At 34.0% G+C, this 26,157-nt stretch overlaps 1 protein-coding gene across 8 annotated transcripts in view; it reads left to right on the plus strand.

The window, feature by feature from the left end:
• The window catches only part of VPS13C (vacuolar protein sorting 13 homolog C), a 197,652-nt gene that overhangs the window by 92,844 nt on the left and 78,651 nt on the right, over window positions 1-26,157 (plus strand). For all 8 annotated transcript variants that reach the window (XM_032297272.1, XM_032297269.1, XM_032297270.1 and 5 more), the window contains 15 exons: window positions 392-495; window positions 694-861; window positions 1,349-1,653; window positions 3,795-3,942; window positions 4,666-4,774; window positions 9,021-9,157; window positions 11,355-11,511; window positions 12,633-12,712; window positions 13,241-13,300; window positions 14,009-14,171; window positions 16,550-16,666; window positions 17,178-17,281; window positions 17,711-17,878; window positions 22,765-23,069; window positions 24,034-24,181. In XM_032297272.1, coding sequence (XP_032153163.1) covers window positions 392-495; window positions 694-861; window positions 1,349-1,653; window positions 3,795-3,942; window positions 4,666-4,774; window positions 9,021-9,157; window positions 11,355-11,511; window positions 12,633-12,712; window positions 13,241-13,300; window positions 14,009-14,171; window positions 16,550-16,666; window positions 17,178-17,281; window positions 17,711-17,878; window positions 22,765-23,069; window positions 24,034-24,181 — 2,273 coding nt within the window. The remainder of the gene's footprint in view (window positions 1-391; window positions 496-693; window positions 862-1,348; window positions 1,654-3,794; window positions 3,943-4,665; window positions 4,775-9,020; window positions 9,158-11,354; window positions 11,512-12,632; window positions 12,713-13,240; window positions 13,301-14,008; window positions 14,172-16,549; window positions 16,667-17,177; window positions 17,282-17,710; window positions 17,879-22,764; window positions 23,070-24,033; window positions 24,182-26,157) is intronic.

Consider the following 26,157-nt stretch of genomic DNA (forward strand, 5'->3'; position numbering starts at 1 on the left):
TTAAAAACTGGAAAACTAGTTTGTTTTTTCTTTTGTCGTTTCCAAACTGGCAGTGCATCTACTAGTCTGAATTTGATTTGTGAAACTTTTATAGTTTCCTTGTAAATGATTGGATATAAGGTCTAAAGGATATTTTCTTAAATCCTGAGGTAATCTATTTGTACTAGATGTGTTTCTTTCCTGGATTGAAAATTTAGATAATTGCTTAACGAATTTATAGATTTTGGTGTTTATAAAACCAAAAACTTTAATATTGCAACTTATTTATCCATTGGGAGTTGAAACACTGCTAAATTTAAAAGTCACCCCAAAGTAAAATAATGTAATGTAATGGAAATAAAGATCTTATATAGGGTAGATATGTAGAAATTATAGTACACTCTTTTTTCAGGCCTGGATTCCTCCCTTTCTCTTCAGTCAAGAAAGCAGTCACTTTTTGCCCGACTGGAAAATATTATTGTTATAGATGTTGATCCGAAGACAGTTCATAAGAAAGTAAGTGATTATAAACAGTTAATATTCTTTAATGGCTGAATATGAGATTCTGTTGTAAAGTATGTTTTATTTTAAAAACATTAATGAAATGTACTTCAATAGAAAAATGTTTTTATAAATATTACAAATATAAAGCCTTTTCTAAAATTTTGTCATTATCTTCCTGGATGAGAGTACATTCAAGTCTCTGTTTTTCAGGCTGTGTCAATAATGGGAAATGAAGTTTTTCGTTTTAATTTGGATTTGTATCCGGATGCTACTGAAGGGGATTTGTATACTGATATGTCCAAAGTGGATGGTGTGCTATCTCTGAATGTTGGCTGCATTCAGATCATCTATCTTCATAAATTTCTTATGTCACTTCTGGTAAAATCGTTATTTATATATGGATTTTTCACCTTTGAAATACTTTTAAAAGTCTAATAATTATGATGGCAAATGTTATAAATCTTGGATTTTAGGGTGGGCATTATTTTAATTATAGATGGTATTTATGCATGAATGTAGAGATTAAAACTCCTACTTAACAGTTGAAATCTGAATCATTTAATGATTTTTGTTTAGAACAAATTAGGTTTACTATAATATAATGAAGCCAAATTCTTTAGTACAAAAATTATTGGAAAAAAAATTCTTTCTCTGTTTCTTAACTATGTAACATTAACTCATTTCAGGCAGCTCTTAGCTATAGATGGATTATTGGTAATTTCTTACTACCACAAGGAAAGGAGGGCTCAACTGAAAGTTAAATATTGGGGAAAAAAAGTTACCACATGTATGAAAACAAGATTGTGTTATTATTGATGTGCCTGTATTCTCTTTGAATTTCTCTTTTTATACTTTGTGTCCACAGAACTTCCTGAATAATTTCCAGACAGCCAAAGAGTCTCTGAGTGCTGCCACTGCTCAGGCTGCAGAAAAGGCTGCCACAAGTGTGAAAGATCTTGCCCAGAGGAGTTTTCGTGTTTCCATCAACATTGATTTGAAAGCACCAGTTATAGTCATCCCACAGTCTTCCATTTCTACCAATGCAGTAGTGGTAGATCTTGGGTTAATCAGAGTTCAGAATCAGTTTATTCTGGTGTCTGATGAAGACTACGTAAATCCTCCAGTAATTGATAGAATGGATGTGCAGCTAACAAAGCTTACACTTTCTAGGTATGCTTTTTCAATAATTATGGATTTAAATATTATGTTCATGATTTCCATGAAATTTTTATGACCGTTGAAATTCTTACCCAACACAGTTTGTTCAAATAAACTCTTCAGTTACACAGATTTTCTTTTACGTGTGTGTGTGTGTGTGTGTGTGTGTTTGCTCTGTCACCCAGGCTGGAGTTTAGTGGCGTGGTCTTGGCTCACTGAAACCTCTCCCTCCTGGATTTAAGCAATTTTCCTGCCTCAGCCTCCTTAGTAGCTGAGACTATGGGCACGCGCCACGATAGCTGGCTAAATTTTGGATTTTTATTTTTATTTATTTATTTTTGGCTTTTTATTTATTTATTTATTTATTTTATTGCATTTTAGGTTTTGGGGTACATGTGAAGAACATGCAAGATTGTTGCATAGATACACACATGGCAGTGTGATTTGCTGCCTTCCTCCCCATCACCTATATCTGCTATTTCTCCCCATGCTGTCTCTCCCCAACTCCCCACCCCCCATGTATTTTTAATAGAAACGGGGTTTCACTATGTTGACCACGCTTGTCTCGAACTCCTGACCTCAGGTGATGCACATGCTTCGGCCCCGCCAAAATGCTGGGATTACAGGTATGAGCCACAACACCTGGCCCAGAACAGTTTTTTTATTTTGTTTATTGAGACGAAGTCTCAGTCTGCTGCTCAGGCTAGAGTGCAGTGGTGCAATCTCAGCTCTCTGCAACCTCTACCTCCCAGATTCAAGCAGTTCTCCTTCTTCAGCCTTTTGGGTATCTGAGACTGTAGGTGCAAAACACCACACCTGGCTCAATTTTTTGTATTTTTTTTTTTTATAGAAATGGGGTTTCTCCATGTTGACCAGGCTAGTCTCAAACTCCTGACCTGAGGTGATCTGCCCACTTCGGCCTCCCAAAGTGCTGAGATTACAGGCCTGAGCCCCCTGCACCAGGCCACCAGAACAGTTTTTAAATCAACTTTTACTTTCAAAAATTTCAAACCTACAGAAAAATTGAAAAAAATGGTACTGTGAATGTACCTACATATCCTTCATCTAGGTTCACATATTGTTTATATTTGATTTAATCTGTCTATACATATGTACATATTATTTAAAACATTTTTTGTTAAATCATTTGGGAATAGACATCTTAACTCTTTGTCTCTAAATACTTTATTATATGTCTCCTATAAACAAGGACATTCATTCTTTTACATTAACCATGATATAATTTCAGAAATTTAATGTTGATACATACTATAATCTGAAATTCAGTCAATATTCAGATTTTACCAGTTGTCCCATTATAATACTTTACATTATAGGAATATCCACTGTTTCACCCAATTCAGGATCACCCATAGTGTATAATTGTATTCTGTACTACTGAGGAGGATTTCTGTACTGCCAAAAATTTATTTTGGAGTAGTCCTTCAGCTTTTCTTTGTCTTTTATGACTATATGACTATTACTGTAGTTTTGAAGAAAACAGTCTGGTTCCACTTACCTCTCAATTTGGTTTTGTCTGAGTGATTCCTCCTGGTTTGATTGAACTTGCACATTTTTGGCAGGCACGTTGTGTAAATTATGTTGTATCTTAAGTGCTCATACCAGGTGGCACATGAAATCTGTACATAATACATTTAAAAATTATTTTCTACCCCATCAATGAAGATTTAATTATGTAGAATAAAAAATTAATGTGACTGTAAGGCAAGTCTAGAAAATAATCCTAGAGAAGAGCTTTATGAAATGCCTTAGAAAATGCTAACTGTTCACCTCTTGTTCACTTTGCCATCATTTTCTTCAGTCTCTGCACCAACACACCTATTAATCCTTGAACAACTGTATGTAATGATTTTCTCTATTTCTTTGTGTGGATTGCTTTTAAAAACTTATTCCATTTTTCACCTATCTCCTGTTTAAAGAAAAAAGTTTTCTTAATGGTTCATTGTATATCACCTTTTAATTTGTCCCTTCTAGTGGATTATAGATTAATTATAGATTCAGCTTTGAAAATATTCAAGCCACACTTACAAATCAGTATTTAGAATAGCCAAAAACTGCTTGACTTTGCTTTTTTTAATTTGTTGCATTTCTACCCTATATCTATGCATATGTAACATTTCTGTTTTTCACAGGACAGTCATCCAGCCAGGCGCCTATCATCCTGATATTCAGCTGTTGCACCCAATTAACTTGGATTTTTTTGTAAATCGGAATATAGCTGCATCTTGGTACCACAAGCTGCCTGTTGTGGAAATTAAAGGACATCTTGATTCAATGAATGTAAGTACATGAGTGAAAAAAAATTTCATTGTTGAAATTTTAAACTCTGAAGAATTTTAAAGTTGAAATCCAAATGAAATATAGACTTTTTTGCTGAACAGCATAAGAAAAATTTCAGTGAGACTTTTTCCAACAAGATCATTACTATTTTCTGTAGAATTTAATCTTTAGTTAAGATTTCTTAACTTTAAAATTTGTTATGCATGCATATTGGTAGAGATCTGTATATAAATTATGTATTAGCATATTATACTTTATCTCACATATTATATATGTACATTTTTATTTTTAGGGTTATCTAAGTACCCCTAGGATAATTATAGCATTGAAGAAAATATTTATTTTTTATATTGAAGACAACCTTTTTATTTCATTGGAGTTGTTATTGTTTAAAAAGTAGAATTTATGCATTTTCCCAATTTGTCACTTTTTAAAAAAAAGATAAGATTTCTTTGATCATTATTAACTTTCAGTAAACATAAGTCATTGGAGCTAATATTGACTGATTGAATTACATTGGTTTTTCTGTAAACATCTTCTTATCTTTGAAAATAAAAATTTTAACATGAAATAAGCAGTGCAATTCTTGTGGGTTTTGATTGTATGTAACTTTTTAGTGTTAGGATTATTCTGTCATGTGTTGCAACTGGGAATTTATTTTCTGTGTTACAGTTGTTTCATTAAAAAATGTAATATAGTTTTTTTTAACATAATATTTTACAGGTTAGTCTAAATCAAGAAGATCTTAATCTTTTATTTAGGATACTAGCAGAAAATCTCGGTGAGGGTACTGAAGACTTGTATAAAGTGAAACCAGGAGCACAAGAGACAGGTAAGAGGCTGACAGTAAGCGGCATAATACTTATGTGTCTATTTATTTTATGGTTTAGTAGGGAATTAGGAAATAAAAAGTAAACAAATGTATGTTTACAAGTTGCAGTTCATATTACCAAGAAAATAAACAAGATGCTATTGAATGAAATCATAGTTGGAGATGATTGACTCTCTTAAGTTTTCAGTTATAGTTTCAGACTTTTTTCTAAGTTGCATGAGTGAAGAGGAGGCCATAAAGAAGGACTTCAAATCAGTGGTAGATTGTTGAAGTAATCATTGAAATTGCGTGTATAGAAGAAACCATTCTGAGTTGGCAGTAGGTTATGGTAGCATAGTGTATCTGATTTTTCAAAAAGGCTTGGTAGTAAAATATCTGTAGGAATTGAAATGGTTGATAAATTATCACTTTCCAAAGATACTGAGAAGATTATACAGGAGTAAAAATGGAAACTGAATTTAAATTATTAGTTACAGTGGCCCTTTTGACTTAAAGACAAAATAACTACCAGCCTTATTTTTTTAAGGTAATATATGCATATATACATATATGTGTGTGTGTATATATATATAATGTATGTATGTACACATAAATGTATATATAATCTTTAGTTTTTTTCAAACATGGTAGCATCCTGTATGTATATACATGCATGTGTGTTTATGCACTTTGCTTTTTTAAAGAAATATTAACAGTGTATCTTGGTGTCTATTCCATATCTGTAGATACATATAGATCTCCTTCATTCTTTGTAATGGTTGCCTGGTATTAAGTTCTGTTGAAGTATCTTAATTTATTCAGCAAGTTCCTACTGGTAGACGTTTTTGGTTGTTTTTAAACTTTCATTATCACCATATTGCATTGAATATCTCATACATACTTTTATAAGTATGTATGTATCTATGAGATAACACCAGTTAAAAGATATATAAATTATTAATGTAAATTTAATTGACAATTAGGTCAGCAAATCAATAGACTAATCTAAGATTTTGACCGATCTTGCTGTTTACCCTCCATAGAACATTACTAACTTTGCACTCCCACCAGGTTGTTTTTCTTTACCTTTCTAACACAGTATATTATCAGATTAAAAAATTTTGTCCATATGATAAGTGAAAACTGGCATCACATTGTATTTTTTATTAAACTATTTTACTGTATTTTAATACATACAGTGAAGTGTACAAATATTCAATATACAATTCAATGAATTTTTTCAAATATGGATACTCCTGTGTAATCACCATGATCAACATGTAGTACATTTTCAGTACCCCAGAAGGCTTCTCTCTTGTCCTTTGTCAGTCAGTACCAAACATCCTGCCTGCAAATCCACCCAGAGGTAACTACCATTTTAACTTGTAATAGATAGATTAGTTTTGCCTCTTCTTGAATTTCATGTAAATGGAATCGTACAGAATTTACTATTTGATGTTCAGCTTCTTCAGCATTATGTTTGCAAGATTTGCCCATGTTGTGCATAGCAGTAGTTTGTTCTTTTTATTTCTGTGCAGTAGTTAGTTATATGAATGTATCAAAATTTATTTTATTCATTCTATCTTTGATGGACATTCAGGTTGTTTCCAGTTTTTAGCTATCATGAATGAAATTGCTATGAATGTTACTTTGTGTCTTTGACATAATTATATACGCTTTTTTTTTTTTTTTTGATATATAGGTAGGAGTAGAATTACTCAGTCATATGTGAGATTTATGTTTAGCTTCAGTAACTTGTACCATATTAGAGCAAGCAGTTTTCCAACTGGTTGCACTAATTTACTTTTCTAGCAGCAATGTATGAGAGTTCCAGTTGTTTCACATTCTCTCCAGTACTGGGCTTTGCCAATCTTTTAAAATTTAGCATTCTAATAGATATGCAGTGTCATCTCACTATGGGTTTTATTTGCTTTTTGTTTACTAGTGAAGGTGAACACCTTTTCTTATGGTTGTTGGCCATTTGGATATCTTTTTTAGTGATGTAACCATTTAATCCTATTGACAACCATTTTTATTGAGAGGTTTGCCTTTTTTCTTATTGATATGTGGTTTTAAAATTCTGAATATGAGCCCTTTGTTGGTTATGTGTGTTGCATGCATGTATGTGTAGAAATATTGTGTGTCACTGAGATTTCATCTACAAATGATCCCATAACCCATGTAGTGAGCATAGTATCTGACAGGTAGTTTTTCATCCCACCCCCTGTCCACCCTCCCCCATCCCCAGTAGTCCCCAGTGTCTGTTGTTCCCATCTTTATGTCCATGTGTACTTAATGTTTAGCTCCCACTTACAAGTGAGAACATGTGGTATTTGGTTTTCTGTTGCTGGGTTAATTCATTTAGGATAGTGGCCTCCAGCTCCATCCATGTTGCTGCAAAGGACATGATTTCATTCTTTTTTTGTGGCTGGTAGCATTCCATGGAGTATAGGTACCACATTTTCATTGTTCAGCCCACTGCCAGTTGGCATCTGGGGTGATTCCATGTCTTTGCTATTGTGAACAGTACTGTGATGAACAGGTGAGGGTATGTGTCTTTTTGGTAGAATCATGTATTTTTATTTGAGTATGTACCCAGTAATGGGAGTGCTGGGTCAACGGCTTTAAGTTCTCTGAGAAATCTCAAAACTGCTTTCTATAGTGGCTGAACTAATTTACATTCCCACAGTGTGTAAATATTCCCTTTTTTATGCAACCTGGCCAACGTATGTTATTTTTTTGACTTTTCAATAGCTATTCTGACTGGTGGCCTTTCAGTCTTTTAATGAATAGAATTTGTTAATTTCAATCAGCATAAATTTACTGTTTGTTAAAATGATCAATGTTTTTTATTTTCCACTTGAAAAATCTTTGCCTATTCTGGGAATTGTTTTTTGAAAGCGAAAATATTTGCTAGAATCATTTTCCCTGGTTCACATTATGTTTGGAACAGTGTTGGAGTAGGATGATAGTTAAGAAACCCTGCCCTATACAATGCCTTGTCAAAGGTAATGATTAACAATAGTGGCTTTCTATATGGAATTCTGGTATAGTTTATACTACATGGTTCCCATGTGTTGCATTACTGGTCAAGATAATGTCAACTGCAATAATAGTAATAACTTATTTAATGATATTGAGGGACAGTGGAGAGTGAAGACTGTAAAATCAGACTGACAAGTTTGGACTCTGCCATTTGTACAACACTGGGCAAGGGACTGAATCTGTCTGAATCTCATTTGGTCACTTCTGAAATAAGGACAATAAAGTTCTTGCCTCAAAGGTATATCATAAGAATTAAATAGAAAAGTATATATACAGCCCTTAGAACAGTGTCTGCCACACAGGTGAGCACTTAGCAAGTGATAGCTCTTAATATTTTTTATATTACAGTTTAAAAAGCAATTTTATTGCATTTCATGGTGTGCGAATTTCAGAAACAGCATCAAAATTATATAGCTGTACTTTTGTTTCGTAGTGTGGTATAAGAGTCCCCAACCTCCTGTTCCCTTTTTTCTTTTCTAGTCTTAACTCTTGTTATCCCCCTAATGACTTAACCATATCAAACTCCATTCTGTTTGCAAAACCTGTCATGTGTTTTCCTCCTTTCTAGTAATGTCTGTGCTGTGTGAGGTGGTCCTTTAGCTCTCCTCTAAGAGCCTTTCTTGACTTCTGTAAAACAGTGTCACACTTTCTTCTGTGCTTCCAGTGCATTTTATATAGCCTCTATTAACGTTTGTTCACTTAATGTGACTAGGTATGGCCTGCTTATTTTGTTTGTCTTTTTTTTTTTTTTTTTTTTCTGAGACGGAGTCTTGCTCTATTGCTGCTGGAGTGCAGTGGCACAATCTCGGCTCACTGCAGCCTCCGCCTCCTGGGTTGAAGCGATTCTTCCACCTCAGCCTCCTGAGTAGCTGGGACCACAGGCATGTGCCACCATGCCCGGCTATTTTTTGTATTTTTAGTTGAGACGGGGTTCCACCATGTTGGCCAGGATAGTCTCGATCTCTTGACCTCGTGATCCGCCAGCCTCACCCTCCCAAAGTGCTGGGATTACAGGCATGAGCCACCGAGCCCGGCCTTGTTTGTCTTTTAAATGTATATGTCTCTTCTACTAAACCATGAGTTTTCTAAGGGCTAGCGCTGTTACTAATTTGTGGATTTTCATTGCTTCTACCAGGTCCAGAATACTCATATAAGTCCACAATAAATATTTGTGGAAGAAATGTGTGAATAAAAGTGAATGAATTTCTTTTAAACATTTCAGGTGAAATTAAAGAGCCCCTTGGAATCTCCATATCACAACAAGATGTACCCGCTTCAAAAAATACTTTAACAACTGGAGTGGAAGAAATTAGATCTGTAGACATCATTAATATGCTGCTGAATTTTGAAATTAAAGAGGTGTGTAATTTTCAGCTGTTTTTGTAAAGTGAGGTGAATAAGTAATGGATATTTGGAATTACCTCTACTAAACTTATAGATAATTGATACTGATGAAAAAAATTTATGTGGGCTGCTCACATATAGCAGTGATTTTTTTTTTTTTTTGACAGAGTTTTGCTCTGTCGCTGGACTGGAGTGCCGTGGCTTGATCTTGGCTCACTGCAACCACTGCCTTCCAGGTTCAAGTGATTCTCCTGCTTCAGCCTCCTGAGTAGCTGGGATTACAGGCAACTGCCACTACGCCCAGCTAATTTTTTTTTTGTATTTTTAGTAGAGAGTGGCTTTCACCATGTTGATCAGGGTGGTCTTGATCTCTTGACCTTGTGATCTGCCCTCTTTGGCCTCCAAAGGTGCTAGGATTACAGATATGAACCACAGTGCCTGGCCCAGCAGTGATGTTTTAAATATTAAAAGTTATTAAGGATTTGGGAGCTACAGTATTTCATAGAGAAAATGACAGCATCCTATAACATGCTTTTTAATGATTTTAGGAGAGTTGGAATGTCACTTGCCTTGGATGTCATATAAGAAAGCCAGGAAAGGGAAACAGTGTCAGAGAAATTATTTTCAAATGTTAGCAACCCGTGATAGAATAAAATACTATATGCCTGCATTTTTAAAAAGTTAAATTACTAATATGTTTGCCATCTGCATATTCTTGAGAAAAGATGAAATGGATTTTCTTCTTTTTTCACACATCCAACAAATGTTTATTGTATGTGCCTGGTGATAAGGATGGAGGCAAAAAGTATAGAGCCTGAACTCATGTAGGAAAACTATTAAAAATTTTTGTAATCACTTCACGAAAACTCTTGCCGAAGATGCTGTTAGAGCTTGCGGTGCTGATGGTAGGGAGGGGGTATTTAAACAGACTGAGAGGCTCAGTAAGGATTTTCTGGAGAAGGATATATTTGAATCAAGTTTTTAAAGAGAAATAAATTATCTGAGAAAAGGGATCAGGAAAGGGTCTGGGGGCAAGCCAGAGAGGAACAGGCATAAAAGTGTGAGTATGTGAGAAAGCATAGTGGATACAGAGACTTGTGAGGACTTCCTCTAAATCTGTTTTATCAGAGCTTATGTTTTTTCTCTGAGCCAAAAATAATAAACTTTTAAATAGGCTGGTTGCAATGGCTTATGCCTATAATCTCAGCTCTTTGGGAGGCCAAGACTGGAGGATCGTGTGAGTCCAGGTATTTGAGACCAGCCTGGGCAATGTAACGAGACTGTGTCTCTACAAAAAAAAAAAAAAAAAAAATTTTTATTAATTATTCAGGTATGGTGGCATGTGCCTTTACTCCTGGCTACTTGGAAGGCAGGAGGATCACTTGAGCTCAGGAGGTCAAGACTTCAGTGAGCTCTGATTGTGCCACTGCACTCTAGCCGGGGTCACAGAGCAAGACCTTGTCTCTAACAATCAGTCTGTAATCAAACAAACAAACTTTTAAAGGAATGGGCTCTACTTTTAGGAATCTGAAATACATGCTTTGAAGCCAACTTCTTTTACGTTAAACTTGTATGTTTTTCAGGTTAATATCAGAGTTACTGAAGGTTTTAAGCCTTGGTCGTTGAAACATTGATAGATGAATCATTCTATTTGCAGATATACTTACACAACCATATGCAACATATATATATATACATATATAAAACCCGTAAGACATTTTAAATATTATTCGTAATGTATATTATGATTGTTCTCTTTCCTTAGGACAATGATTGGGTTAAAGGGAGCAGTTTGCATTGGATATTTGGCGTTCTTTGAAAACATTTTCTGTTGCCATTATCTGGGGGGAGAATACTAATGACATCTGGTAGGTAGAGGCTGGGGATGCTACCTTGTATCCTACGATTCATAAGACAGTCCCCGCTTCAAAGAATTACCAGCTCAATATGTTAATACTGCCAAAGTTGAGAAAAGACACCTTAGGAATAGTGTAAAAATTGGCTGTTAGTTTCATAGACTTTTAGATGGATAGCTGTCCATCAGACTAGGACTTCTGGGAATTAGGCCAAACTGCAGGCACAAATAGAAGTAAAGATCTTAACATTATGTCAATTTCTTGCTTATATCACTCCAGATACTTATTAAATTCTTAACTTACCTTTATTGTGTATTAGTGAAATAGTTGATGGTAATACTGGTACCTTCTTTTAGGTTGTGGTTACTTTGATGAAAAAATCAGAAAAGGAAGGAAGGCCTTTACATGAGCTAAATGTCCTGCAACTTGGAGTGGAAGCTAGAGTTAAAACCTATGACATGACTGCTAAAGCTTATCTAAAAAAAATTAGTATGCGATGCTTTGATTTCACTGGTAAGTGTGAAATATTGTCTGTGAAAATTATTCATTAGGCAGATGATCCCTACCTTTTTATCAACATTAAACATATTTATTTGTGTACAGTTGTGTTAATTTCCTATTATATTAACTCAGCTTTTCAAAAACAGTCCCTGGGTACAGAGGTAGGGGACCCAGTGAAAAGTTGAGTTAATTTACGAAAAAAAAGACATCTTATTTGTTTTTTTAATTTTTAAATTATGTGAGTTTTAACATTTCTTTTAAATTATGCTAATATGTGTTTGTGAAAAATCAAAATTAAACACAAAAGTATATAGAAGAAAAAATTAATATCATCTGTAGTCTCATGTCCTTCCCTCAGAATAAATACTAAGTTATTGTTAGTGGGTATCCTTGACCTTTTAAGTTCTTGCAATAAGCTAACTGTTAAAGTTCTATTAGTGTTTAAATTTTGTAAGAACTCTATGGGATATCTTTAAGTAAATTTGTATTGAGAATAATTCTTACTTTATGTATTTTATAGATTCTTTAATATACTAGGATTTGTTTGGATGAGAGTAATATCGTAGTACCATGTGTTATACTAGTTGTAATTGGTGGGTACTAGTATTTTGTTTTATGGAATTTGTTTCCTTTTTCTTCAAAGCCAGGGTTATTGAGGTATGATTTATACACAATGTACTTCACTCTTTTTAGTGTACAGTTCTGAGGTTTTTTTTTTTTTTTTTTTTTTTTTTTTTTTTTTTTTGATACGGAGTTTCACTCTTGTTACCCAGGCTGGAGTGCAATGGCGCGATCTCGGCTCACCGCAACCTCTGCCTCCTGGGTTCAGGCAATTCTCCTGCCTCAGCCTCCTGAGTAGCTGAGATTACAGGCACGCACCATGATGCCCAGCTAATTTTTTGTATTTTTAGTAGAGATGGGGTTTCACCATGTTGACCAGGATGGTCTCGATCTCTTGACCTCGTGATCCACCCGCCTTTGCCTCCCAAAGTGCTGGGATTACAGGCTTGAGCCACCGCGCCCGGCCCAGTTCTGAGTTTTGACAAATGTACATTTGTGTAATGGCTGGTCTTGTTTTAAAACGTGTGAAATGTTTAACTTGATGTATCAACCTTGTCTTTCTTCTCTATTAGACTCTAAAGGAGAACCTCTTCACATTATTAACTCTTCTAATGTGACTGATGAACCCCTTCTGAAAATGTTACTGACAAAGGTACATTTCATTTCGTTTCTAGGATTCTTTAATATTAGAATATATAAAGTTATATATATTACCCTTGTATTTAATATTCCAGTTTTCTCTCCCAACATTTTTCAATCTAAACTGATTGATTGTGGTAAATTTTGCAAGCATCTGAAAGTCCTGGATACGTTCATTAACCTTCTGAGTTACTCTATGATGTTGAATAAATGAGAATAACATAAAGTTCCATTGTAATCCAAAGTGAAATGTGTTATATATAATCTGGTACTTTTTCCTACTTTTTAGGTTAGTGTACCTAATCTAGTTATACTAGCATTTCCTCCACAGTAGGATAAGGAATTTGAGTTTTTGCTTGTATGGAGTGTGAGAAATGCTTATGTGGTCAGTTTGGTTTTTTTTGAATGATCTTCTTTGCCTTTAAAAAATATGGTTTCACTCTTTTAATAGCATGCTTAGAAAAGTAAAGAGTATATGTATTTTCAGTATATGAATTTTTAGTGTTTGAAACTCAGTGGTGTAATTTTCCACTATTTGTAGGCAGACAGTGATGGACCAGAATTTAAAACTATCCATGACAGTACCAAACAGAGACTGAAGGTAAATCTTTTATAATTTACTGTAAGGCTGTGTTGTGTTGATTAAATCTAGCTTCATAGCTATTTTCAATTGTGAGATTATAAATTCTAACGTGAGAATAACAGTGGCAGTAATAATATTTCTGATCTAATTTATGCATAAAGTTAAATAGATATAGAATTGTAATAAAGTTTTTACAGAAAGTTGATTTGAATTCTGAAAATATTGTTTCCTAATTTTGACTTAGATTTCTTGAAAAGTATGTGAATAATACACTTAAAGGCAATTGTGTTACTCATTTTAGCCGACTCTGTTTATTTGGCCTAACATTGATGGAAGCATTAAACATTTGAATTATGTATTGGCATTCGAATTAGAATAAGATATGGTGGAGGGTAAAGCATAACCTAGTACAGACATTGCTCACAGTCCATTTGAACATGGATAGTCAGCTTGGAACTGCCTGAAATGTGGTTTAAAGCCTGATAATATTTCCTGTGTCTTTACTTAAAATCCATCCAGTTCTGTTGAATTAAAAAGCGGAGTGTGCAGAGTGTTGGTTTATTATCTGGCAAAGATTAACATTTTAATAGAGTTAGTTCTTAAAAAAATTAAAATTTTAAAAAGGCCCTTAATTGGACTATTCTTGTGCTGCTTATATCTGTTGAACCCTGATGTAAAAATGTTACTGCATCTGAAATCTGCCTCTCTAATTGTTCATTGTATTAGGTTTCATTTTCATCCTTAGACGTAGTACTTCATTTGGAAGCTTTGCTTTCCTTCATGGATTTTTTATCATCTGCTGTTCCATCCTCTGAACCTTCCTCTTCTGAGAAGGAATCTGAGCTGAAACCACTCGTGGGGGAGTCCAGAAGTATCACTGTCAAAGCTGGTAATAATTTTGAATCACGATCTAATGCTTTGTATCTGAACTTTAATAATAATATAGCAACTTGTTTTTTTCCATTAAGTTAAGTATTTAGCATGTTGACATTGCTGCTCTGATAGGTTAGTTTCAAGAGAAAGAAAATGTTATTACTATGGGATTATAGAGCAGATTAGTGAAGAATTTTAAATAAATGTTGTTTAATGTTATGTATTTATATGTCAATTCACTGTCTAGTTTTTACATAAAATAGAAATTTATGTACTTTATGTTGATATGTTTTTGCAGTCTTCAGTTCAATGAAAGTGAGAAAGGAAGAAGTTCAATTATGGATTCAATCATACATGGTAACAAAGGTCCATTTCAGTTAGTCAGGTAGACTTGACTTACCTGGTGCTCAGTAATTTTAAGTGCTTTGTGGGACAATGCAGGGAAGGAGCTCATGGAATGGACAGACACTGTTTTCCAACCAAAACTATATTTAGATCACACAGATATGGTCACATGGTCCTCAGGCATATGACTTATGTTATGAAATATTAGGCATGACATTCTGAGTGAATAAAGAGCATTTGCTTATTTTTAAGCCAAATGTCATTTTAATTATTTTTCTTTTATGTTATATGATGCCAGTATTTAATATCCAGGGTGATTCAATTTTCAGATCATTACTGGTTTGAGTTTTACCTATATTACTGACATGTTTGGTGTAAAACTGTCATTACTATTAGATCAGATACAAAGATAGGATTTTTGTAAGCCATGCAACTAAGCAAAAACCCTAGTTTCCTTATAAACTAGGGTAAAAGAGCTTTACCAGACTCTTTGCCTTTAATGTACCTGTAACATTAATAGCCTCAGAAGTAATACCCTCAGAAGTTTGTCTCCTTTATATAATGTATATATACAATAAATACACAATACAGTTGAAAAAATGAAAAAGAAATGTTTAAACTCACAATACACTAGAAACACTATTAACCCCAAAGATAGTCTTCCAGTTTTACTATATTGTTGGTCTTTGTGGTTTGGTTATACTACATCAAATATTAAAGAAAAAAACCAGCCTGTCGTATTGGTGATTAAGGACAGATATTCTCCATGCTTTTGCAATTTCAATCAGAAGTCTCTATTTCCTTCAAGTGAGACAGATTTTTAGGAAAATGTAAATTTATCAATCAGGATCTGGACTCAAGTGGATTTAGGGAACTAGTTTGATTGTGATTCTTATGCACACATACACCTGCATGCACATACAATTATAAAATATATTTTTGGCTGGGTGTGGTGTTTCATGCCTGTAATTCCAGCACTTTTGAAGGTTGAGGCTGGCAGATCATGAGGTCAAGAGATTGAGACCATCCTGGCCAACATGGTGAAACCTCATCTTTACTAAAAATACAAAAATTAGCTGGGCATGGCGGCATGCACCAGTAATCCCAGTTACTTGGGAGGCTGAGGCAGGAGAATTGCTTGAATCTGGGAGGCGGAAGTTGCAGTGAGCTGAGATGGTGCTACTGCACTCCAGCCTGGCAATGGAGCAGGACTCAGTCTCAAAAAAAAAAAAAGTATATATTCAAAAAAATATATGTATATGTATATATACATTTTTTTGGAGATAGAGTCGCACTCTGTTTTGATTTGTTTTGTTTTTGCTTTTTTAAAAGTTTGGCCCTTTATGTTCATTTTTCATAGAATTTATTTTAGGATTATTCATGGAGCAACAGGCTATAATCTAAAGAAATTCTTTCTGTAGTTAATAACATGTATAAGTGCCATAGTAAATAATATGTATTTTATTAACTATGCATCACTAATTCATTTTGTCATGAATTATTATTTCTTTAATCTAACTTATTAGATTAGCAAAGGAGTTCAGAATCAAAACTTTAGACCAAGAGAATTCTAGAGTACTCATATACAATGTAACTTTTTCCCAGAAAAAGTTATAGTAAGATTTCCATCAAGTAAACTGCACTTTCAAGGTGCTATTAATAGTATAGTTGCCTTTCACACCTGTAGTCCCAGCTACTCAGGAGGCTGAGGCGGGAGAATCACTTGAACCCAGGAGACAGAGGTTGCAGTGAACTGAGATCATGCCACTGGACTCCTCCTGAGTGACAGAGCAGGACTCTTTTTAAAAAAAAAAAAAAAAAAAAAAGCATAGTTGCCTTTATTTGTAATTTGAAAGGGAAAATGCTAATTTTTGTATGATTGGAATTTGATAATTGATCCAAAATCTGTTAATTACATGCTAGCTTAATGGAGGGAGTTCTGGTTCCTCAGAGTACATTCTGTTCTTTTATTTTGGTGGATTTGAGGTTATTGTATGTGTTCTATCATGTTTGCCCTTTGCTAATCAGAAGGTTTCTGTGACTTTTTAGTATCCAGCAACGTTTCCCAAAAAGATGTGTTTGATTTAAAGGTCACAGCTGAATTAAATGCATTTAATGTCTTCGTCTGTGATCAGAAGTGTAACATTGCAGATATTAAAATACATGGTAAGTAGTTATTTCTTGTTGTAGGCATTTCTGTTTCTTTATATAACTAAGAAAAATGAGCTTGTACCTGGTAGACTTCTTATGAGTATTCTTTTGGTTTACTTACATTGAAGGCTTTGCAAACTTTTCAAAGATGTGCTTTAAAATGTTAAAAGTAAATTTGTTGTGATTCATAGCTGACTTGAGACATTCCTTATGCATTATGTATTATCTACATTTTTATGCAGTTGTAGAAATCATTATGCTTTTAGAAATTGAGAATGACAAATTTTGTTTTGGAGAGAAATCTTAGAGGACTGCTATCTAATACAGTTTATTATAGAAATAAGAGTATTCATCTTTATCCCTAAAGGTATTCTTATCTTTCTTAGGTGTCTCAAACATGAAAGTTGATGCCATTAATATGTCTAATAATGAGTAATTTTTATTCACTTTATATCTTGTCAGTATATTATTGTACTTAAATACCTCTGAATTGGTGAAAAGTTTATAAATGTTGTGTTTCCTATAGGAATGGATGCCTCTATTTCTGTGAAGCCTAAGCAGACCGATGTGTTTGCCAGACTTAAAGATATTATAGTTACGAATGTAGATCTGCTGTCCATTCACAAAAAGGTGATTAAAAATTAGATTTTTATATTGGAATTTATGTTGTTCTTTGGATTTGAGATGTTATTATTTGTTTGCATACTATACATTGATTGTCTGTCATGTACCAGGTACTTTATTAGGAATTGGAGATGAGAATGCTAATAGTCGGCTTTCACATTGTATATAGACTAGGCCTCTTGATACACACTGATTTGTAAAATTCATTTCTGAACAGTTAAGTGATTGATATTTTTACTGGTAAAATGATTTTTATAGAAATAGGAAGAAGTTATTGTTACACGAAATGTTTTCAGTTAATAATTTTTAAGGTTGAAACCATAGATTGCTACTTTATATATCAAGGATTCTGTAATAAGAGAACTTATTTATAATATATTGATAAGGGCTATAGAGCACTTTTGATATAATAACCAGTTAATGTAATACTTTCAGGCTGTCTCTATTTTGGGAGATGAAGTCTTTAGGTTCCAACTGACTCTTTATCCAGATGCTACAGAAGGAGAGGCCTATGCTGATATGTCCAAAGTAGATGGCAAACTTAGTTTCAAAGTGGGTTGTATTCAGATTGTTTATGTGCATAAATTCTTCATGTCTCTTTTGGTAAGTTTTAAAAAATCTATTTATTTTTCACTGAGGCCCAAATACCTTTGCTTGTATAGCTGAACCTAGATAGTAAAAATCTTCACTGATAGGGCTATGTGATGAGCACCTGAGTGCCGAACAGAATGTTAAATCCTTTTCATGGTATTAACCAAATGAATTTTTTAAATTACTGTTTTGAAGTTATAGACTATAATCCTCTAACATTTCCATAGATATACATTTTAAATGTATATTTTATGTTTTAATTTAGGGCTTTTCACTGTTACTTGTTTAATGAAATATATTTAAGAGTATTTAGTTAAAACAATTTTTTTGAGGAAACTCTTCAAGCATTTGGAGGACTCATATTGGAACTTACAGCTTTTGGTTATGATTGTGATCCACAGGATCATGAAATGCTTTTCTTTCTATTGTTTATTTCCATGTAAGTGTCAGGGTGTATTAGTCTGTGATCACACTGCTATGAAGAACTGCCTGAGACTGGGTAATTTATAAAGTAAAGAGGTTTAATTAACTCACTGTTCTGCACAGCCGTGGAGGCCTCAGGACACTTAACAGTCATGGTGAAAGGGAAGGCAGACTTGTCTTAGATGGCAGCAGTCAAAAATGAGCGGAGAGGGAAGTGCCCCTTGTAAAACCATCAGATCTCATGAGAACTCACTATCACGAGAACAGCATCGGGGAAACCACCCCCATGGTTCAGTTATCTCCTGCTGGTTCCCTCTCTTGACACCTGGGGATTACAATTTGAGATAAGATTTGGGCTGGGACACAGAGCCAAACGGTATCACATGGGCTAAAGGATTTAAATCTGCCTGTTCTTCTTAGCAGGGCTGCTAATCAAAGCTTTCTAAAATCACGATTTTTCAAAAAAAATAATTTCAACTTTTTTGGACTTCAGTTGTTAATTTCAGTGGATAATTTCAACTATTTAATTTCAGTTAATGATCCAAATATTTTAGATTCAGGGCATACATGGGCATGTTTGTTACATGAGTATATTGCATGATGATGAGGTTTGGGGGTATGATTGATCCTGTCACCCAAGTACTGAGAATAGTACCCAATATTTTTTCAACCTTTTCCCCCTTTCCTCTCTCTCTCTAGTAGTCCCCAGTGTCTCTTGTTACCATTGTTATGTTCATGAAATACCCAGTGTTTAGCTCCCACTTATAATCGAAAATATGTAGTATTTGATTTTCTGTTCCTGCGTTAATTTGCTTAGGATAATGGCCTCCAGCTGCATTCATTGTGAAAATATGTAGTATTTGATTTTCTGTTCCTGCGTTAATTTGCTTAGGATGATAGTCTCCAGCTGCATTCATGTTGCTGCAAAGGATGTGATTTCATTCTTTTTTTATGGCTATGTAGCTTTCCATGCGTGGTGTATATGTGCCATGTTTCCTTTATCTCGTCCACCGTTGATGGGTACCTAGGTTGATTCCATGTCATTGCTTTTGTGAATTGTGCTTTGATAAACAGATGAGCGCGTGTGTCTTTTTGGGAGAACAATTTATTTTCTTTTGTGTATATACCCAGAAATAGGATTGCTGGGTCAAATGGTAGTTTTGAGTTCTCTGAGAAATCTCTAAATTGCTTTCTGCAGTGGCTGAAATAATTTAAATTTCCAGAAATAGTTATGTAAATGTTATCTTTTCTCTGCAGTCTCCTTAGCATCTGTTATTTCTTGACTTTTTAATAACTGCTATCTTACAGATGTGAAATAGTATCTCATTATGGTTTTGATTTGCATTTTTCTGATCATTAGTGATGTGGAACATTTTTTCATATGTTGGCTGTTTGCATGTCTTCTTCTGAGAAGTGTCTGTTCATGTCTTTTGCCCATTTTTAAATGGGATTTGTTTTTTTTGCTTGTTCACTCATTTACTTTTCTTTTTTTAATAAATTCTGGATGTTAGACCTTTGTCAGATACTTAATTTGCGAATTTTTTTCCATTCTGTAGGTTGTCTGTTTACTTCATTGAAAGTTTCTTTTATAGTGCAGAAGCTCTATAATTAGGCCCCAATTGTCAATTTTTATTTTTGTTGCAATTGATTTTAAGGACTTAGTCATAAATTCTTTCTCAAAGCCAATGTCTAGAATGGTGTTTCCTAGGTTTCTTGTGGGATTCTTATAGTTTGAGGTCTTACACTTAAATATTTAATCCATCTTGAGTTAATTTTTTATATGATGAAAGGTAGGGGTTCTTTCACCATAGAATGAACAGTGTTTAATTCTTTTGCTGTGGCTAGCCAGCTCTCTCAGCACCATTTACTGAATAGGGAATCCTTTCTTCATTGCTTATTTTTGTTGACTTTGTTAAAGAACAGGAGGCTGTAGGTGTACAGGTTTGTTTGTGGGTTCTCAATTCTGTTCCCTTGGTTTATTTGTCTGTTTTTGTACCAGTACCATGCTATTTGGATTACTGTAGCTTTATGGTATAATATAAAGTCAGGTAATGTGATGCCTTAGCTTTGTTCTTTTTGCTTGGGATTGGTTTGGTTATTTAGGTTCTTTTTTGGTTCCATATGAATTTTAGAATAGTTTTTTCTAGTTCTGTGAAAAATGACATTGGTCATTTGATAGGTATAACATTGAATCTATAGATTGCTTTGAGAAGTATAGCCATTTTAACAATATTGATTCTTCCATTCTATGAGCATGGAGTGTTTTTCTATTTGTCTGTGTCATCTATGATTTCTTTCAGCATTGTTTTCTAGTTCTCCTTGTAGAGATCTTTCACCTCCTTGGTTAGATGTGTTTATAGGTACTTTGTTTTTTTGATGGATGTTATAAATAGGATTGCGTTTTTCATTTGGCTTTCAGCTTGAATGTTATTGGGGTATGGAAATACTACTGATTTTTGTACATTGATTTTGTATCCTGAAACTTTACTAATGTTGTTTGTCAATTCCAGGAGCCTTTTGGTAGAGTCTGTAGGGTTTCCCATGTACAGAATCTCATGAGTTCTTAAAATCATGAATTTCTACTTAAACCATCTTGTTTATTTTTCTAGAGAGTAACTAATTTGGAAGTGGGTGCCAGGGAAGATTAGATTGCCTTTGTAATATTAATAGATGTATACCAAGAATATTGCTCCTAAGAATGACCTTATCCTCATTGGGAAAAATTTTTCTGTTTTTAGTTGAAATTGAGATGAAATACGTCTTACTCTAAATAAATTTTGACTCTTACTAACGATTACCGGATTGTAGACAATTAATTGTCTTCCTTATGCATGAGTACATTAAAAAAAATCTTTAGAAGTAAGCCGGCAGAAGCTTAGTATCTAAGGCTAAACTTTATTGCTGTTACCTGCAGTACAGAATAGAACCCAATTTTAGAGTAGTACAGTACTGTCCTTTCCCTTTCATTTAAATTTGAATTTAAAATAATCAACATTCATGAATAAAAGGGAGATTTTTAAATTGCCTTTATCTTCATGACTCCCCTATTCTAGTCCACCCCATAGCTGCCAGGTAAGGCTGGAAGTAAAGTTGCCAGTTTCAACCATTTATTTGTATATGTGTTCTATTATACTATGCTCAGCAGTCCTAATGATATACTAGTCTGTTGTATCAAGTGTTCTTTCTTAGAACAACATTCTAGAAATTTAGCCTCAAATTTTCTTGATTTCTCATTATTCCATTTCTCTTATTTTTTCTTTAAAAAAAAAAAACAACTCAACCTTTTTTTTCTCTGATGTCTTCATCACTCAAGAGTAACTTATCACATATCTTCGTTCTCCTTACTTAGCAAAGTATTAATAATTTATCCTTTTTCATTTTTCCTACATCTTTCCTTTCAAATTCTTATTTTGCTTGACAAAATAGATTTTGAATATAACTAAACCATTTTAATCCCACTTACACTTAATTTTTTTTTTCTACTTCGAGATATCTTTTTGATGTGTAGCTTGGAAGAGCCCCCTACTTTAGTTTATATGTTCACTATTTTTATTTCTCTACTGAACTTATATAAATGGATCATTCAATTATTTTGAGTGTACTATGAGCAATATACATTTACTTTTTAAATTTAGTAACGGTGAGAGTAAAGTTTATTTAACTCTATCTGTTTTTCCAAGACTGAAAACAAAAGCCTGAAGTAGTAGTCACTTTCCATTTTTCAGTTATGCAAAAATCTTGGAATGTCATGCTCTCAAAGGCAAAACAAAATAAAACTAAGGAGTGTCTAAGGCAAGCTTGTTGAACCCATGGCAGGATAGCTTTGAATGTGACCCAACACAAATTTGCAGACTGTCTTAAAACATGATGAGTTTTTTTGTGATTTTTTTTTTTTTTAAGCTTATCAGCTACTGTTAATGTTAGTGTATTTTTTGTGTGGCTCAAGACAATTCCTCTTGTTCCAGTGTGGCCTGGGGAAGCCAAAAGATTGAACACTCTTGGTCTAAGGAATACTGAAAAGCTCTAATGGGGGTTCAGAGAAGGGTAAGATTGAAGCATATATAGCTGCTGCTGTCCTCTTGTCAACCTTGAGTCTACCAAGAGAATAATAGCAGTAGCAGGAGTAGCATACTCAGTTGTTTACAGGTGACAGATAACATATGTAAATGAATAAAGATCACTTTTCCTTGAAAACAAAAAAGAATTTTTGCAAAAATTTGTCATAAGAATAAAATAATTCTCAAATATATAAAATGAAAGAAAGAGCTCTTTCTTAGAGCATATGTTATTAATAGCTCAGAGTGTATGTTTCTAGACTTTATTCTCTCCATATACAAAATCTCTTTTATATTACTTCTGTACATCTTTTATATTACTTCTTTTGTTTATTTTTTCCTTTTAAAGTAAACGCTTTTTAAAGTTTTTCCTTTTAAAAATAATTACCTTTTTCCCTAAAAACCTGTCTCTTCCAACAGAACTTCCTCAACAATTTCCAAACTGCTAAAGAAGCTTTAAGCACAGCCACAGTCCAGGCTGCCGAAAGAGCTGCTTCCAGCATGAAAGACTTGGCTCAAAAGAGTTTCCGCCTTTTGATGGATATTAATTTGAAAGCACCAGTTATTATTATTCCTCAGTCTTCAGTATCACCTAATGGTGTTATAGCAGATCTTGGTTTAATCAGAGTTGAAAACACGTTTACCTTAGTTCCTATGGAACATTATTCTCTTCCTCCAGTCATTGATAAAATGAACATTGAACTCACTCAGTTGAAGCTGTCAAGGTATAAATATGTAATCTAGTTGTGTATTTCTTACTAGAGATAGGAGTTTCATAGAATTTTTGCCTAAGGTAAAATATTCTAGTAATTTGTGGTTTTCATTCCTTATTTCTTCTAATTATGAAATCTTGACCATTAGCTTCTTGGTCAGTGGTTAATAGTCATTTGTATGCCTTATAGAGTCTGTATTTTCTCTTACTAAGTTTATAATATGATTTTTTTCCATGCTATAAAAATTAGCTATTATAAAATTATAGTTTACTCAATACTTATTTTAATTTTTTTATTTTTCTTACTTTGCACATAACCCTTTCCTTTTTTGGGGGGGGGGTGTGGGAAAAAAACTTCCTAACATAAAAAATTTCAGATTCATTTCTTATTTTCAAACTTTGTCACATTTGGGAATTTTTTGTGAGTTATCTAAAGGATTATTTAATCCATATAGGACAGTGTTGGCTCTATTGAGTGACAAGAGAACTTATTTGATGATGCAAATAGTTGTTGGCAGGCAAGCTAGAATGACTATTACTATATGTTTGTTTAACTTTTAGAGAAGTTGAGTTTTCCCCTTGAGTCTAGAGAAGTACCAATAGCATATTAAGGGCTAAGTATAGATTACTTTCTTTATCTTCCAGTTTTAGGAGGATGTAGCATTTGTTGGCATGTCAGTATATACTATTTACTGTATCAAACAGCCTTTGTGAAAAATAGTAAATAATGCAGTAGTCATAGTGTATGACAATTATGTCTTTGAAATCAGTGTTATATAGGCTTGGTTTTGGATAGCTCTGCATATTAACTTTATTGTGATCTGGATTGATTTTGTGAAAAGAAGTATGTTCTAAAAGACTTCTGATAGCAGCCTTTAACCTTTATGAAAGGCTGTGTGGAAACTGTTACACATCGGGTAGTCCTTATTTTAAAATGTAAATTTGAAATAAAAAATAAATTCTTGTTTTTCTTTCAGAACTGTTTTGCAGGCTAGCTTGCCACAAAATGACATTGAAATTTTAAAACCAGTCAACATGCTTTTGTCCATACAGCGAAACTTAGCAGCAGCATGGTGTGTGCAAATTCCAGGGATGGAGATAAAAGGAAAACTAAAACCTATGCAGGTAAATATCTAGTATATAATATATGAACATTTCTTGATAGGCTTTTATCATTGATCGTAGTGCAGTTGTAGTGGATATCAGAAGAATGTAATACTGTAGAAGATGCTACATTATTGATAAAGCTAAACCAGTTTTCTCTTAGTGCACATTTGTTGTATGTATACTTTTGCCTAAGTAGTAAATAGAATAAACTAGATTTGTTTCCTATTCAAAAATGACAAAAATAAATAAAAAATAAAAGGGAATCCTTTGTTAACTGCGAATGAGATCATCCTTGTTTCCCTCACTTTTCTTTGTTTTCATTTTAGTTAGTTGTTCGGTAAAACCAGCAAGGAGTCTGAGATAAAATCTGCTGGAGTCTACTAAAAAATATTACTATTTTCTTTTTTTTTTTTTTTTGAGGTGGAGTCTCGCTCTATTACCCAGGCTGGAGTACAGTGGCATGATCTTGGCCCACTGTAACATCCGCGTCCCTGGTTCAAGGAGTTCTCCTCCCTCAGCCTCCTCAGTAGCTGGGACTATAGGCACCTGCCACCACGCCTGGCTAATTTTTTGTATTTTAATAGAGACATGGTTTCATGGTGTTAGCCAGGCTGGTCTTGGTTTCCTGACCTCGTGATCTGCCCTCCTCTGCCACTGAAAGTGCTGAGGTTACAGGCGTGAAACACCATGCCCGGCCCAAAATATTATTCTTAATTTTGGAAAATTATTTTAAAGTTTTAATGCAGTTAAATTGTAAGACAATGCTAAGTGATGTTCAGACACTACATTCAAAGCACCTTAGTATTTTTAATGTGTAGAGACCCTTTTTTAACTAGAAAGGTGATACCATTTTGAATTGGCAAAGGTGTGTATTTGATAAGCTTATAAATACAGCATTTTTAATAGTGTAGTTCATAGAGGCCATGTTTTAGTTAGAAAGGTGATATTGTTTTGAATAGGCAAATGTGTATATTTGATAAGCATATACTTATAGCATTTTTTTTTTTTTTTTGAGATGGAGCCTCGCTCTGTCACCCAGGCTGGAGTGCTGTGGCACAATCTTGGCCCACTGCAACCTCCGCCACCCAGGTTCAAGCGATTCTTCTACCTCAGCCTCCTGAGTAGCTGGTATTACAGGCACATGCCACCACACCTAGCTAGTTTTTTTTTTTTTTTTAAATTAGAGATGGAGTTTTACCATGTTCACCAGCCTGGTCTTCAACTCTTGACCTTAGTGATTCACCTGCCTCAGCCTCCCAAAGTGCTGTGGTTACAGGCATGAGCCACCGCACCCAGCCACAGCATTATTTTTAATAGTGTTGTTAGCAGGTTGCATATTAGCTCAGAGGAGGAGGTGAGACTGGTTGAAGGTAGTCGTGGCAGTATAGGAATCCTGTGATTCTTGTGAGCCTATGTGTGAAACTGTTGAAACCCAACAGCCAGGGATGGGTTAGGGGTGAGAGAGGCTAAACAAAACCAAACAAAAATTCAATAGTTTAATGGGTTTTGATACCCGTGATTATTTCAGAATTGACCCTAACATAAAACAAGAAGGATCAAAGGAGCAGAGTTCTACTAGGGAAGAAGTTAAAGTTGAAGCTTGCTGTAGAAATGAAAGGTTTCTGTTCATATACTAGTGTATATATTACATGAAGAACAATGAGCGAATTATGTCTGTTTGGGCATTGATAGGGTAGGCTTTATTCCAGAATATGGGTACCTTCTTTTAATTTCTCTCTGCTAAGAGATTAGATCCCACTAATGTTTGACTCTCCCTTTCAAAGATTGTGTACTTACAGGTTTGGTGAAAGCCTAAGTAAAACCTAAATGTCCGTTGGTAGCAGAACATGGATAAAATTATGGTGTCTTCATATAATGGATGTTGTAAAGCAGATAAAGTAATGAAGTAGAACTATATGAAACAAAATTGATATATCTTAAACATAAAAATGAAAAAAGTGAGTTGCAAAATGATAGTACAGTTCTATCAGTTC

The sequence above is a fragment of the Sapajus apella genome, unplaced genomic scaffold (genome assembly GCF_009761245.1).
Source record: "Sapajus apella isolate SASKATOON/1434 unplaced genomic scaffold, GSC_monkey_1.0 scaffold37, whole genome shotgun sequence".
Lineage (NCBI taxonomy): Eukaryota > Metazoa > Chordata > Mammalia > Primates > Cebidae > Sapajus > Sapajus apella.